Genomic DNA, 17,825 nt, shown 5'->3' on the forward strand with positions numbered 1-17,825 from the left:
GCAATTTAATTGCCTAAGGTGTAAAAAGGTGGTATAATTGTTTTCAATATAGTAAATATAAAATGGTATATCAAATATTAATCCTACAAACATGAAATTTGGAGGAAAAATCCTTATATAATAAAGGTATGGTATGGAAAAAAAAAAAAAATATATATATATATAAAACAATATAATTTATTGTTGTATAGTTGGTATTAATTGGGATTTTAAAATATTTAACACCTTATTTTATTTTGATACCTTATTTTGTTATTTTGTTATTTTGTTTTATAATTTACTGTGATACGTAACTTTAATAATAGTATGAAAACTTTCATTTGTTTTAAGACAATAAAAGAAAAGACATTACTGAAAAGCTTTGGCTTGCGGCCGCTTGAGGCGCGGCTGTAGGGCAGTGAAGGCAGCGTGCGGGGAGGAGAGGAACTCGAGCGCCCGCCACCAGCGTGGACGGACGCGTTGCAGCGTTCCTGTCAGAAGCAAAATCCTCGCAGAAAAGTGAGTAGAGGAGCATTTGACAGCGACTTATGTAACGGTTTTGCACAAAGAACAAAATTTTCAAGGATAAGTATCAACCTGAATTATTTCAAAATTTACTGGTTATTTTTCTACAGGCTTAACGAGACATGTTGGGTAGAATCCCTCCCGCCTTGCATCACAAGAAGGACCTATTAATGAGTGAAAAGAAAATTGCTACCAAACAAATAAAACTAAGACTCTGATACAGTCAAACCTCATTATTACAAACCTAAAGGGACCATAATTTTAGCACTTTGTAATAACGAGGGTTTGTATTAACCAAACTATTGGGATATCATGACAAAAAAAAAATTGATTGAACTTTAAATGCCTATATTTACAACCATAAAGAAAATTATATACACTGTTGGTAGAATAAGCTGGCTTCACTACATGCATAACAATTTGTAAACACTGAAGAAAACAAACCCAATGCAACACTTACAGAATAAATCATAATACAAACTTCAATAAACTTGCATTCATGACACATTTTCTATTCAAAAATTCATCAATTCTGGTTTGCACTATTTTTTTCTTATAGGCATTGTTTACCACATTACAAAGCTTATCAAAGTCCAGTACTGATCAAGTATTGGTTGAGCAGACTGTATCCAATCTTTAACTTTGGTCGTATCTACTGCTGCCGACTCCCCACACATAGTTTTGCCAACAAGATTGTTGCGATCCTTAAACCGTTGTAGCCAACCATTGCTAAACTTGAAGTCTGAAATTCCTAACCTCAATGCTAGGTAGTCTGCCTTCTTTTGAATCATAGGTCCAGAAATAGTCAAGTTTGCTGCACGCATTTCTTCAAACCACTGCAACAAGGTAGCTTCCATTTCTTGATGTTTTGGGTCTCTCATTCTTTTTCTTGTTGATAATTTGCACGAACTCGCAAAAGCTGATTCAATCTTTTCACGATTTTGTAGTATTGAAGACGACGACGATTGCGGGATGTTAAATTGTCTCGCAATTTCAGTTTTCGTTCTCTCTCCATTGTCTACTTCTTCGATAATTTTAACTTTAACTTGCAATGTAAGGTCGTTGCGTTTACGTTTCGCAGTCATATTACAAAACAACTCACACTCAAAATTGAGGTTAAGACACACGTGCGTTAACAATGGAAAATATCAGAACTTATTTCCATAGATTGTTTAAACTTCTACGTATGTACACTTTCGACGACTAATATTAATAAGGTATAGAGCAGGCCTGCCGTTTTTACGGATTTTATCCGTTTTCACGGATATTTGAAGCTTAAAACGGACTAACGGATAAACGGCGACATTCACGGATATTTACGACGCTTTGCCGATATTTTCATTTTTGAATTTCGTTCGTGTAAATATTTACATTCAACTACCTATTTGAAGTTGTCAAACCATACAAGCATACAACAGTAAAGCAAACACTCACATCACGTGTAGCGCCATGGAACTTCCAATCGTTTAACCACAAACCAAAAACATTTACAGTACAACCCGGTTATAACATTCCCGTTTTTAACATTTTCCCGCCTATAACACCATAATTTCATGGTCCCGTCATTTCTCCATTTATCACAATGCTTTAATTTCCCGCCTGTAACAATATTAAAATTTCTACATTCCCGCCTTTAACGTTCAAATTTGCTTTGATAACTGCCACAATTTGCAGTATCCCTTCCTTCAAAGTCATAATTTAGAGCGAAACCATAGCTAGAAAATACAGCACGCATATACAAACATCAGATGTTTACATTTGAGTAGTTCACCATAGACGTGGTACACACGCACTCCACAACTTGCACCGGATCGACTATCAATATGGCGTCCTGTTCGCGCTTGTTAACCTATGACTTGTTCCTTTATACTTATGATGCGCATTTTGTGCACTGATACATGGTCGGAAACAGTGCTACTGTAGTCTATGGTGCTGGTTTTTGTTTCAAAGGTTTAACACCTTGAGATGGTTAACTGTTCTATGGATATATTCACGGCTTTTGTTTGTGGTTAACCTTTACCGTATTTATTTATTTTTTTTACTTATTGTAGTCACGGTCGTATTTAATTAAAATACGCCGTATTGAAATTTTATTCAGGTTTTTGTACGGCTATGATGGCCGATAAATGTAAGCGAAAATATATTCTGTAGCTGAAAAAATTCAGTTTATTAACCAAGTGGACAGGAACCCCAACTAAATGCGTGTTGTGATTGCAAAAGAGTTGAATATTTCTGTTTTGACTCTGAACTGTATCGTACAAAACATTTTTTTTTTCTTTAGCATATTATTAGGTATTATCTATAAATAAAATTAACCAATTTTCCACTCTATTGCTGTACTTAGTGTATTACTCCTGTATTTTGTGTTGTTTTACCTATACTTTTTAATTTAATCAATCCACGCGTAATTTTTACAAAGTGAAGATGATTTCCTGCTTAAAACATTTTCCTGCTTATAACATTTTTTTATGTTGGTCCCTTGGAGAATGTTATAACAGGGTTGTACTGTACTCCCAAATAGCGTTTCATGAAGTACAATATCTATGGTTTCAAGGGAAATGTTTTTTGTTTGTTGTGTTAAACGCTAAGAACTGTCATGGCGTCAGTAAACATTGGTATTTTTTTGCCGTTACAATGTTTTAGGTGCGGCATTTGTTTACAAACTTCTTACGTGATTTAAGTAGTAGTTTTGGTCTTAGCTGATTGTGATGGAGAAAAAACGAAAGGCTTCGCCGGACAGGTCACTTTATAAACAGCGTTATCGTAAAGAATGGGAGCAAGAATTGAAATGGTTGAGGCGTGGCAAAACGGAATTTTCCGCCGTTTGTTCGACTTGCAACTCGGAACTGAACGTGACAAAGGGCGGCTTGAAGACGCAAGTTCATGCGAAAAACCAACGAGCTGCTGATCAGAGTTGTTCTTTGACGAGTTTTGTAACCAAACCAAACAAAATAATTGATGCGGAACTGTTATGGGCAAACTTCGTTTGTGAAAACAATTTATCTGTGAAACTCAGTGATAATTTCATGAAACTTTCATTGTTCTCGCACTAAAACTAGCCAGATAATTATTCAGTATTTGGGTACATCAGTTGCAGATTATGTTACCTATGCAATGAAAACACAATTTTTCACACAGATGATTGATGAATCAACTGATGTTTCAGTCACTAGGCAGGTTGTAATGTTAGCAAGGTTCTTTCAATCTGAGATTGTTGAAACTCATCTGTACAAAGTAATGGCTTTGAGTGGAGCTGCAACTGGAGAAAATCTGCTGTGGAAAGGGTTTTCAGCAATCTCAAGATGGTTAAAACTGTTTACAGATAGTCAATGGAATCACCAATGTTAAATGCGCTGTTGCATTGCAGAATGAGAACATCTGCAGGTCTGGCTTTCAAGCCCACTGATGAGATGCGGGAAAGAGCACAGAACATGAAAAAGTAGCTAGTTAATGATGTGAAATACATTTTTTTTTTTAAACTTGTAAATAACTTCAGTTGTATGGATGTATTTATAGTTTGTAAATAAGAAAAGCACCAAAGCCTATACTGAAGAGAAATTTTTAAATTATTTTTCATTTTATTGTGATACCAACTATTAGTTTTGTAATGTAAGTGGCAAATCTTAAAAACATTTTTACATTCATTTGATTTTTTTTTTTAAATTATGTTTTGGAATGCAATGCATATTATAAGTTACAGCGAAAAATAAATTGTGTCAATTATGGCTATAAATTTTACAGGATTTTTAAATGCTCTAAAGAGGATTTAGGAACCTAATTTGGTGGCAGGCCTAGCATAAAGTGTCACAGTATGAAATTAATGGGAAAACATGTTTTCCACTGCTTTGTAAACTTGCAAAGGCAATGCTTATTCTTCCACACAGCAATGCAGGGGTGGAAAGGATATTTAGTAAGCTCAACCTTATCAAGACAGCGCACAGGTCATGTCTTGAATCGCCAATGCTAAATGCTTTGTTGCATATCTCTTCTAGGAAGAATATGGCAGAATTCCAGCCAACAGAAGAAATGAGGAATAGGGCAAAACATCTGAAAAAGTGATATTTAAGTACCAGGGACCGGAAAGTTACTTTTAAAAAGTAACTCAGTTACAGTTACAAATACTCCATTGGAAATGTAACCCTGTTACAACTACAAGTTACACTGCTGAAAATAAACCGGTTACAGTTACAGTTCTGAGAAAAGTAACTATAAGTTACTTTAACAGTTACTTTGTGAAAAACTAAATATGTGATACGTAATATTGTTATAATTAAAAGCTAATAAAACAGATTGTGTTAAGTAAAGATACATATATGTTTATTCCTTCTGGGATTGAAAAAAATCAACAAATCTTTGTTCGTTCAATAAGAAATACATTTAAAAAATGTAACGCAAGAAGTAACGACAGTTATCGTTACTTTAAGGCAGAAAAATGTAATTCAGTTACAGTTATTGAAAACTTAATATATTGCGTTACCACGATCGTTACCATAAAAAGTAACTGTTACAAATAACGTTGTTACTAGTAGAGCGTTACTTCCAGTCCCTGTTAAATACTGCCAGTGGTGAAGTGTAGGCTACGCGTGTGTGTGTAAATACTTGTATAAAGTGTTAAAAATTGAATTGTTTTGATTGAAGTATAGTTACGTACATTATGATCAAGTAATTTTCATAAAAATTGAATTTTTTTTTGTATTTTTTAACGTACAGGATTTTACAGGATATTTTATATTCAAAACAAGGATATTACAGGATATTTCACATTTCAATCAAGGATATTGTTTTCAAAGTGGTGGCAGCCCTGGTATAGAGTACTTTTCTTTTCGTTTTCCATTTACAACATGGCATCTTTTCTAGTTTACTTACTAAAATCACCACTAGAGTTGAACTTTTCATCTTGTTTTTCTACCATTTTGCGCTGTAGGATACATACACAGACTTGCCAACTTTTAAAATTCTCAAATAGTACAATAAGCAAAAATGTTTAAAAAGTGCGTAAAATTCTCGCGGGAGTTTTGGAACAAGTATCTGTAAAAACTGATGTCCTTATAGAGATGTTATCAAAACTTTTATGGCATCATGACCTGTTGAGCACCGTCTTAATGGCATACAAAATATGTGCATTCAAATAAATAAATATTCTGGAAGAAAAAAAAAAAGGAACTGTGACAAGTTAAAACTTAAACATACTAAGATATACAACTCAAGTCACACTTACCTTAATTTCCCAGAAGTGTTAAAACTTATAATGGTGTTTGGTTGAATATTAAGTGGATTCTTAGTTAAAGTCAAACAATTTTAAACACATATTTAGAGTTTTAAATTTCCTAACAGTCCATAAAAGTAGCACACACTCACAATACCACTTTAAAAAACTGGATAAAATCACTGCTTCTTCAGAGAAGCTGCAGTAGCTTTCTTCGCTTTCTGTAAAAAGTCATCAGAAAATTTCTGTTCATAACAAACACCTGATTTGTTGCATTTCATAACCAGCAAACTTTCTAGAGATTTGTCTGAAAGCTGAGGTCTGAACTTAGTTCTGTTCTTGGTCACGAGACTGAATACCCGCTCACACTCAGCATTGCTGCGAGGAAAACTCAACACTGAGAGCATTACTTTTGCTAATCTGTCATATTTTGGCAGTCCATCAGCACCCACAACAGAACTTAATTTAACCCACTTTGCATCAATTCTGTCTTCCTTGTTTATGATGGAGATACATCTTCTAGCTGAAGTGAAATAAATTGTTTTTGTAGCTCGTCAATTGCACAGTCATTACTCTCATTTTATTTTACAGGCAATATAAAGGAAAATTTTCCAGGAAAAATTTTATGTCAGAAAATGAAGCCCTTTCAATCCTGTCAACATCTACAACTTCTGCTTTTTGCAACACTTCTTCGTTTAGAGGAAACTTATGTAATATATAGTCACAGGCAATTATCAAATACTTTTTAACTGAAGTGAAAAAAACCATTTTGTCAGCTTCACTCAACATGTCAACAACCCTTGAAGTTTGACAACCAACTACTATTTCTGAATTTTCTAGCTGGTTTCCAGGCAAGTGATACTTCACTTCATGAAATTGTTTGTTCTTGATTGCTACTGGTTTGACAAATTTGGATAAGAGTTCCTGAAGAAGTCCACAAAGTAATTTCCTGACAACATGTATTTGAGGAGTCGCTGACTGCAAAATGACATTTACTTTATCAAAAGAAGGTGTCACATGAAGCAAAAAATAACATATGGCTTTGTTCAATGGTGAGGATAAAAACATAAATATTTTTTCTTCCCTTGTGATATTTGAATTTATGTTTTTTAAGCTCTGCTTAGCATTACCTGGTGAAGAATGAGTCAAACTTTCCTTGTCTGAATCCAACTTTCTTTTCTTTCCAAATGAAGTCGAAATGTCTTGTGTTTCACGTTTTTTTGCACACAGGCCAGATTTTGATCTTGAAGCTTCAGTTGATTTGGACTTAATTTCCTTCTCATTATCAGGCTTCCTTACATCAGAACTGCATAGACCTACTGTTTTGCTGGATGTGACAACTAGAAATGGCGAAACTTGTGTTGAAGACGTGGAGAATTTGGGTGCAGCACTAGTACTTTGTTTAAGAATTTTATATGTTTGAAGAGATGAATCACTCTTCTGAACAGTAACCTCATCTTTAAAAACACTTAATAAAGGATCCCACTGATCCACAAAATGAAGAAGACCTTTTCCAAGAGACAACCACCTAGTGCACACGTGTTTAAGAATCTTTCGTGCTTCTTTGTTATGCAACGTCTGAAATTTCTGCAGTTTTTCTTTTCTTTTTGAACTTTTTTCAAGATAGTAGTAGACATCTATCAAAATGTCATGGACATTACAAGGGAGGCAAGCAGCTGCCTTCTCCGCTGCCAAATTAATCAGATAACAGGGACACCCAACTACAATAAGCGCTTCTTGTTTTTCCCTTAACACAGAAGCTGCACCATTTTTGCTTCCCAGCATAACTGGAGCATTATCTGCAGAAAATGCAAGTAAGTGTGTTAAAGGGACATTCAAATGTTCCAATTCTGAAATTACTAGGTTGCCAATATTTCGGCCAGTGGCATCCCCCTTTAAAACTGGCAACGAAAGCAATTTGGACACTACAGACTTCAAATGTTCATCGTAAAATGTAATTACCAAAGGATATAATTTAGAATTTGAATCATTACTGCCGTCTGTTGCTATCGAAAATGGTACAGACTGCAACAAAGAAATAATATTCTCGGTGGCAGATGCAGCCATTTCTTGCATAATAGCTGTCGACTTAGTTCTACCACAACCGTATCTCTTGGCGGTCTCAGAATTTGGGAACATTTTCCTAAAGAGTGGGCCGGCATGGTCAGAAACACTTAACGGAATGTTATGTTCCACAAGAAAACTTGTGAAAAGACATTCAGCATTTATCACAGCACTGTCAGATTTTTCATTCCTAGCAAAGTAGTCAAGAAATTTTGAACTCGTCTCCTTACTCATAATATTCGAAACATGTTTTAAACATTTTAAGTGAGCATTTATATCACTTCTGCCACCATGTCCGATATTTATGTCACACCTACAAATCGAACAAAACGCGAAGTTTATTCCTTTTCCAGATTTAATCATACACGGAAAATCTTTCGCGTAAACGTCAAGGAAAACTTGCATATACTGTTTTTTCAACTTTGGAGGCATTTTCCACCTGAAGCGTCGTCAACTATCAACAATATTTTTACATGAAGGAAATTAAATCTTCGCGGGCGGAGAGCGAAAGTGTGAGCACAAAAATGTAAACCAGATTTAGATCCACTGCACAAAAGAACTTTCTACGTGAGTTGGCAAAGAATATATGCATATAAAACCTTAGCAATCAACAAAGGCACGCGCTGCGAGACGCCATGTTGTTTACACTGACCTGTGCGCGCGCAACTGTCGCTGCATACAGCTATCTAAACAAAAGACGGCCACACAAACGTATTCGTAGTACGTTAATTATCCAAAACTTACCAGTATATTTTCTATTTGTGAAAATATTTGTATTGGTTGGTGGCGAAAAGGGTACAGCGTGACTAACAGTAAATCACAAAAAAAAAAAAAAAAAAAAATTGCCAGTAAGCCTAAACATGACACATGAGCGCGAGCAACTAACGTTTCACTTTTCACCAACATACACTACAAAATGCAAAAAATCCGGAAGATTTCCATACGTCCCCGTAAACCGTACAAGTAAGTCTTTTCCGTACATTGTACGGGAAAATCGTACAAGTTGGCAAGTCTGCATACATCTATCTTTGGAGACACGTTTGTTTACATGACGGTTATGAAGACGTGATTTACTTTAGACTTCGGCTGTGAAATTCGTATTAACCGTTTACTTATACACGTTAACAGCTACTTGAGGGATCAAAACAACTTCGTAATTCATATTAACCGTATTTCATATTAAAAGTACTGAATAACATAGGAAAGCATAACTTATTTTCTGGGACTGTGAAAGTACTTCGCATAAACGGGAATTTCGTACTAAGCGGATTCGTATTAATGAGGTTTGACTGTAGGTATAATTTAGATTGTAATTTAGTTTTTAATATATACAGTAAGTCCTCTATTTACGTCGTACCGATTTACGTCGTTTCGGATTAACGTCGCTAATGTTTGAGTACTCATGTTTCAATTTAAGTTGTCGCCGATTCACAATAATGTCGTTTACAATGACCGTAAATCTTTATTTTAACCAAAACACTGTATATCATTCGTTTATAATTTTTTGTTTCCTTCGGTAGTTAGTTTATGCTATGTAGCGTAAGCTACACGTTCACCGCCTTATCTTATCATACATAATGAGGGATGCTTCCTGCTCTCCGCTGCTCTCCGCGCGGTGATGCAATACTACCAGCCCGCCCGCTCGGCCACCCACGTATCTCAAACGTAGAAGTGTTATCTACTTCCCGCAACGACACAGCATTTTCTCCTACCCCTTTTCGTCCAACTCCTTGGCACTTCAGTCGCTATGATATCATTGAGTTGGCCGGAGTTTTAAACGTGCCGTTGTTACGTAAAATGATATAATTTATATTGTTTGCGACGTAAATTTAAAGTAGTGTTTCTCATGAAAAATATTTTACATTGATTTTTATTAGAATTATTCCCGTACGTAAATTGTAAGAATTGCGCCGCGCTATTGTATAACCTCTTTTAGGTGTTTATTACTTCATGTGATTATTTTAAATCAAGGGCTCTCAATGTTTGTCATACTTATAGTACTTTTATTGTATGTATGCATTTCTTTTGACTTTGTTCTTACCAGCCTCCAAAAGAAAACAGTTGTTTTCTCCCGCGAATGACTCAAAGTAAAATCTGTGTAGCGCTAAACCACTTTGTATCCTTACACTTTGAATGCATTATGCGTTTATATTACGTACAGTATGTACTATATATCTGTTTTTATATTTCAATCAATAAAGGTAATAAAGCAGCTGGTTAAATAACCATTCTATAAAGCTGAGAAGTACTAGTTGGACTTGTTTCCCACGCTGTCGGTTGTAATTTGCTGATAAAATTGCCCGTTGTCACGTCTGTATGCCAGCGCTCCCGGCCGACCTTGGGCCGTGGTCGGCCGGTGGCATGAAACATGGCTCATTTTACGTCGTTTCTATTTACGTCGCGGTTTTCAGGAACGTAACCCCGACGTAAACCGAGGACTTACTGTATTATACTGTAAGTTTATTTTGAGCTTGTAAGAAATGTGTAAATATATGTAGAATACTCATGTGGTTATAATATATGTATATTTATATTTTTAATTTAAATACAGTAGAACCTTGTTATAATGTTCCAGCTTATGTTTTCCTGCTTATAATGTCATATATTTAAAGTCCCAACATTTTCCCCATACGAACAATGTATTTATTTCCTGCATACATTTCACAAATAGTACATTTCCTGCTTATAATATTTGTTTTATAAATTTCAATAAACATAAAAAAAGTTTTAGAACATAACTATTCCAACACTTATTCCTTCTGTGAAGTTTAACATGTTAAAAGTTTTACTTCACATGCATTTTGGTTTACAATCACTGCTATACCCTAGATGTAGATTGTTCAATAGGATTGTAAGGAAAAACTAAATGTAAGTGTGCCAGAACACTAGGGCTACATGTTAGTGCTGGCTAACGCTGTTTTCAATATATCGAAGGTACATACATTACTTTTTCAGTTATGTGTCTATTTGGCACCCTTGTCTTGAAAAAAAATTACAAATCCTTACATTCCTTGTAATAATAGTGTATTTTCAGATGTATGTATGTATGTAGTCCTACAATATTTTAATTTGCCAACTATTCCACATTACAAGAATAAAAAATTAAATTTTTTCTATTGCTGATAAAGAGTTCAATTTATTTCATCACCATCATCACAAATAGTGAATTGTTTTACAGAAATGTGACAGTGTGTTTTTAAAGACAAATAAAATAAAAGCTGGAAGCACAATAAAGTTGAAAAATTGTTGGCTTGGTTTAACAAATTTGAGCATTAAGTGTAACTATCAGTGGTTTTAATTTAAAATTTGTTTATATAGCTTGAAGAGTCAATTGGTAAAAAGTTTAAACAGACAAGTGCTAAATTGATATGTTCTGCTTATGTTTTCTTTTCCTTATGCCCCCTTGAAAAACATTATAACAGGGTTCTACTGGTGTATAAGTACCAATATAAAATTTTTATCAGAGTTGGCTACACAAAGGTTATACAGCAAATCCCCTTATTTGCACGTTTCATGGGGACAAAGTAAAAAAGTGTAAAAAGCGGGAAAGTGTAAATAAAGGGAAAAGTAAGAAATACGTTAAAGTTAATTAAAATACGGTCGCATCCTGCAGCGTTCATAACAAATACGGGCTACATTACACATGCGCATTGCACCACAGTAAAAAAATTAAAAAAAAGGGCAGCAAATTGGAAATTTATCGTCAATATAGCGCGCAGTGCGCGGAGAGAGGTCATCGTACTCAATCAGCTGTTGTAATGGCGCGGCGTAGCCGCCGGCTGGCTCTCTCTGTTCTCTGAGCTGCGCATGCGCAGTATAACTCACTCAACGCTCCGCCCAGATTCGTGACGTTCCATCAGCAGCCAGCCAATAGATACGAGCTTAGCGGAAAAAAAAATAAGCTCCACCTCCCGTGTACCAGTTTTGTCCAGTTCTAATATCAGTTTATTGGTATACCCACCAGTTTTCTCGCTGCCGTTACATGTTCAAGTTTACGTTCATCTTGATTTCTTGATACCAATAATTAATTATTTACGATCCCCAGAAATAAATGGTTAGTTTAAAAAATATGCGTCAACTGTACAATACTTCCGAAATTATAAAATACGTATAAAACAGTTACCAAGACTCCGCTCATTTTATCTTGTGAAGTTTATGTCTCGTACCAGTATTTCGGCTAAGTTGTGACATAAATATAGTATCAGAACGTTTATACATTCGTGAGTTTACGTTTTTCCCTAGTACATTTTAGATTGTCACCTGCTATAATTACTCGGACTTTTACACGCCTAGGCTTAAATTATTATATGTTTAGAAATAAAAGCAACTTTTCATGTTATAAAATTTGTATATTTTGCGATTTAAAATGTTCACTGCCCACTATAAAAGTTACGTTTTTCACAATGTTTTTAGGCCTACTATGGTTATTACGAGACGTAAATAGCGGGATGGATTCGATTTTTGAGACGTAATTCGCGTGAAAGTACTGTATTGGATTAAATGGGAACTAAAAGGGACCTGAAGAATATAGTGCAAATAACGGGAAAACGAAAATAAGGGTAACGTAAATAAGGGGTTTCACTGTATATAATGAGGTTAACCTTTTATCATAGAATTTTACTGTTTTTGTATTCTATTTTTGCTAACATAACTCACTGCAGTATTTAACAAGTGTTTAAAGATTACCATATAAAGAAATTAACTCTTGTACTCTCAACCCTTATTTGTAACCTTTAACTGCTGTTTAGCAATTGTGTGTTTTGGAGGACAGATCTCCGCACAAACAGCAAACGTGAATTTATTTTTTTTGCCACATATGTAATTTATACTTATAAGCTGCTTCTAGTCGAATGTCCAAATTGTAGCATTCTACCCAAGGGCTTAAGGATAAATGTGATACTAGCTAAGCAGCAAGTTTCTACACCTGGGTATCAATGCTAAGAATATAGGAGCAAAGCTGTAAGTCTCTATTTCTGGGTACTGTTGCAGAAGAGACACATGCGAGTCTGCAAGTCACTAGATCCGTGTACAGCTGCAGAGATGACTGGAGTAAGGCAGCAAGTCTCCAGACTTAGGTACTTCTGAAGAAGATATAAGGGTAAGGCAACAAGTCTCCAGTTGCAGAGGAGACAGGATCAAGAAGGCATGGCACTATACCCGGACTGTTGCAGAAAGGACCTCAGCAAAACAGCATGTTCCTTAACCTATTTTATGCTGCAGAGGAGACAGAGGAAAGCACGGGTACTGTTGCCAATGAGAGAGATGTGAGGCAGAAAGTTTCTAGACCTGCATATTGCTGCAGAGGAGAAAACAGCAAGGCGGCAAGTCTCTAGACCTCGGTACTGGTGCAGGGCAGACAGGTGCGATGTAACAAATTTCCAGACCCAGGTACTGTTGCAGATGAGATAAGTGCTAGGCATCAAGTCTCTAACCATGTGTACTGCTGTAGAGGAAACAGCAGCAAGGCAGCAAGTATCTAGACCTTGGTGCTGTTGCAGAGGCAAAAGAAGCTAGACAGCCGCTCTCTAGACTTGTATAATTCTTCAGTAAAAAAGGAGTGTAGCAGTAAGTCTCTAGACCTAAGTACTATTGCATAGCAAACAGGATCAAGGCAACAAATCTCTAGAACTGTTTACTGCTGCAGATGAGACAAATGCTAAGCAGCAAGTCTATAAAAAGGTTTACTGCTATAGAGTCTCCTGAACTTGTGTATTTCTGAAGAGGAGACAGGAGCATAATCAAAAGTCTCTAGACCTGTGAACTGCTGGACTTTAGGCAAGTGCGAGGCAGCAAGTCTCTTGACCTGTAAACTGTTGTAGAGAAGACAGGAGCGAGTCAGCATGTCTCTAGACCTATAAACGTCTTACAAGAAGACAAGATTGAGAAGAACATGTATCTAAACCTGCAACTGTTACAGAGAAGACAGGTGCTAGGCAGGAATTCTCTATACCTTTTTTGCATTGCAGAGGAGACAGGAACAACACAATAAGTCTCTGAACCTGCGAACTGGTAGAGAGGAGACGGGTTTATGCAACAAGTCTCTAGACATGGGAATTTCTGCAGAGCAGACAGGGGTAAGGTAGCAAGTCTCTAGACCTGTGAACTGCTGCAAGTAGATGAGTAAGGAAACATATCTCTATACTTATGAACTGCAGCAGATTAGATCATAGAGGGTCAGCAAGTCTATAGACCTGTAAACTGCTGCTGAGGATACAGGAGTTCGGCAGCAAGTCTCTAAACCTATAAACTGCTGCAGAGTAGACAGGAGCAGGGAAGCAAGGTTCAAGACCTGGGTACTTCTGCAAGGAGACAGGATTGAGGCAGCAAGTCTCTAAACCTATAAACTGCTGCAGAGTAGACAGGAGCAGGGAAGCAAGGTTCAAGACCTGGGTACTTCTGCAAGGAGACAGGATTGAGGCAGCAAGTCTCTAAACCTATAAACTGCTGCAGAGTAGACAGGAGCAGGGAAGCAAGGTTCTAGACCTGGGTACTTCTGCAAGGAGACAGGATTGAGGCAGCAAGTATATAAACGCACGTTGATGGCCAACACGATGCCCAGACACTCGGTCATGAGGGAGATGAGCAGTGCGACGACCACCAGCCCTAGAGTGATGACGACGTGGTTGAAGAGACTCTCGCCCGTGTTGTCGGAGAAGAAGGCCGTCTGCACCACCTCGCGTGCCACGAAGCACTCCAGTGGGAACGTGAGCAGGATGGTGCCACTGAAGAGCAGGCGTGCCAAGTTCATGAGGTCATCATCCCAGCAGTAGTTCTCCAGCAGGTCTCCTGTCGCACAGAACCATGGTGTCAGAGTGGCCTGTGTCCAACTAACAGGCCAGTTGTTTAGAGGTACAGTTTACAAAATAAGTTTAAATGAATAATACATCTTTACAAAAAACACTTTCTAATTAATCAAAGGCCTAGGCCTGTTACTTTATAGTTGTTTGGTAGTAATGGTGAAGTATTACTGCTGTATAAATATAAATGGGAATATTTAATACCTTTTATGTGTCAAACTAACATCAATTACTATAGGAGTTATGTTACACTATAGTCTAAGCAAACTAAGATTGCAGATGGAAATAATTATTATGAAGCTGATTTCTTTTGAAATCTTCTTTGGGTACCCCTGTGCTACGCCAATAAATCCCCAAAATATCTTGCATGGGGAACATTCTAAAATTTGGAATAAATTCCACCATCATGGAATTTTATATAATATGCCATTATTCAGAAATTGCCAATCATAAGAATGTGTATTGGTGTTAAACGTTTCTGTTTTGGAAGAAGAACGCAATACCGCAATCAAAAGTCTAAACAGAGAGTTGATATAATTTTACTAACTAAAAAAAAGGTTCAAAAACATACAAAAATTGATTTTTAACTAAAGTACTGTAGAATTTGTTTGAAAACTTATAACTTGATAGAATTAATTTTAAAAGTAAAAATGAACATGTATAAATATACAGGTAGAGTTCAATATGTCTGAAAAATTTTAATCCTTCATTGAACTTGTCTTTGTTTTGTATATGAATCTTCTCTGGTTGAGTGGCTGGTAAATTTGGCGTCAACATGATTCTCGGTATCGCAGTTACCTTTGTTTCTGGAATCCGGAATATTTTAATTGAAGCAGGACCCTCCCACACATTTGCTGCACATAGTGGTGCTTGTTAGCCCACTTCACTTGCACTCACAATTTTGGGAACAGACTACTTGGCAACCACAAGGTAGGAGATGCAGCAGAATGTCTGGTGGATGTGATAGGCTTAAGGTCCTGCCTCAATATTTAGCTGAAACAATGTTACTCTTTCACGCCTGGACTTGGTCTATACTCACAGACTATACTGGCATTAGCAGCTGAAGAAGGAGGAAAGCTCAAAATTGAAATGATTGCTGAACTTCAACTCAGCTCCAGACAACCATTTATAATAACAATAAGTTGTTTTTTTTTCCCACACACTGACTAATTCACTAAATAAACAGGAAAATTTAGCACTCACAAAAGTAAGCTTGTGTGTGAGTGCATCTAGTCACTTTATTTACATGTGGTGTTTTGACTTGTGTAAACATTTTGAAAATTGTAACAAATAAAAAATAAATAATAAAAAATAACTTAAGACATCTTATATAAGTTTTTATAAACTTTAAAGTTAATAAAGGGCAATTAATTTAAATACAAGATAAAGTAAAATTGTTTCAGAAAAAATGTTTATATAAAAAGTCAAAATTAATATTTAAAATAAAAGAACTAGTACATAAACTACTACAGTATTTTAAACCTTACCTAAATATAACAAAAATCTCTTCATCAGTTAAATTATTCAGCCAAAGATTGATACATTTTTATTATTTGAAAATCATTCTTTTAATTTTTTTAGGCATAATAACTTAATAACTATAATTTTTGGAAGAAAAAAGTCTAAAGATCTCTGTTTAATTGCTTTATGAAATAGAGGAAAAGGTAAATTTAGTTCTGTCTATGCCATGAAGGATCATTATGAGCTACATAATTTAACTGATTTTCCCTTCGATACATACTCGTTATTGCAGCTCTAAAATACAATCATTTAATATCAAATATTATTTAAAGTTTAAAATGTTCATTGGATGGGTATCTTTTGTTATTTTTTTGAAATGAAATGACACACAGAATAAGTTATTGAATTGTAATAAGTGGTTTGATTGACTTGATTGACAAGTCAGACTGCCATGCTGCAGAACAGACAGAATAGCTAAGTAAACCATTCTAAATCCTTCAAGAGATAATATAGATCTTAGTTCAACAAATTTAGACACAATTCTTCAAATTTTGTTTGTAAAATTAAAAAAAAACATGTTTTTCCCATTTTAGATAAGAGTCTAGCACTATACCTAAGTATTTTATATCCTGTACTCTTTCTATGACCCTATATTTTTCACAGTTAACGGTTATTTAGTTCCATACATGAAAATTAAGTTCATGTTTGATAGGCTGACCACAAATGTTGGCAGAGAAAATAATATATTTTATTTATTGTATTCAGAGAAAGCAAACTATCATCTAATACATCTTTAAATTTTTTAAGTTTTTATTAATCATTTAAAATACAGAAGGGCTATTTTCAGAAGAAAATAAAATGCCACTATTGTCTGCCAAAAAAACTATCTGACCCTCTATATTAATGTTACATATATCATTTATATTTTAAAAAACATTGGCTCAAGAACTGCCCTTGGGGACCCCTATGTTTCTATTTAGGGAGTTTCCTAATTTATTATTTAATTTTACTCTCTGAGACCTAACCTCTAAATAACTTTTAAACCAAGTGTTTCCTAAACCTCTTGATCTAACTTTATACTATTTTTCTATAAGTATTTTATGTGAGACTATATAAAAAGCCTTAGCAAGATCCAACATTACACAAACACATTTTTTTATCTTGTTCTATGGCTTTGTGCTCAAAATTTTTTACTTTACTTAAAGCCTCACTTGTACTTAAACCTTTTCTATACCTATATTGTTACAGACAGTATATTGTTAATATCTAAAAATTACTTTATTGATTTTCAACACATTTTTCTAAAATTTTTGAAATGTTACTTAATATCGAGATTGGTCTAAAATTTGAAGATTTGAAGCAAACCTCCCCTTCTCCCCCCCCCCCCCCCCTTTTCAAGGGTAAAACAATAGTGTTTTTTAGCAGTTCAGGAAATTTACTGAAACTGAAACTTAAATTTGCGATATGAGCTACAGGTATACACAATTTATATTTGTGTTTTTTTAGTATGTTTATCAGAACCCAATGCACTGGAGTTTTTCATTTCAGAAATAATAGATTGTATATCAGATTCTAATATAGGAGCTAATTAAAACTAAAGATCTTTGAAAAATGTTTTGTATTAACTAAATAATGTACAGACTTGTTACTGGAATTATTTTTAAGGCTTTTTTCTGAAGCCATAACATTTCCAACATTTGTAAAATATTTATTTAGTGTGTTTGCAACTTCTTTGGGATTTGACATGGCATTTATTATGTTGTTATCATTTGATACAATTTTAATATCAACCT

General features: G+C 35.2%; 1 protein-coding gene across 5 annotated transcripts in view; it reads right to left on the minus strand.

Moving 5' to 3' along the window:
- Nucleotides 1-17,825, minus strand: part of LOC134527335 (putative sodium-coupled neutral amino acid transporter 11) — a 126,505-nt gene that overhangs the window by 2,720 nt on the left and 105,960 nt on the right. For 3 of the 5 annotated variants that reach the window (XM_063359916.1, XM_063359919.1, XM_063359918.1), the window contains exon 8: nt 14,310-14,560. In XM_063359916.1, the coding sequence (XP_063215986.1) occupies nt 14,310-14,560 (251 nt within the window). Of the gene's footprint in view, nt 1-352; nt 471-14,309; nt 14,561-17,825 lie in introns of all 5 variants that reach the window. The other 2 variants (XM_063359915.1, XM_063359917.1) reach the window with 1 other exon arrangement.

The sequence above is a fragment of the Bacillus rossius genome, chromosome 1 (assembly GCF_032445375.1).
Source record: "Bacillus rossius redtenbacheri isolate Brsri chromosome 1, Brsri_v3, whole genome shotgun sequence".
NCBI lineage: Eukaryota > Metazoa > Arthropoda > Insecta > Phasmatodea > Bacillidae > Bacillus > Bacillus rossius.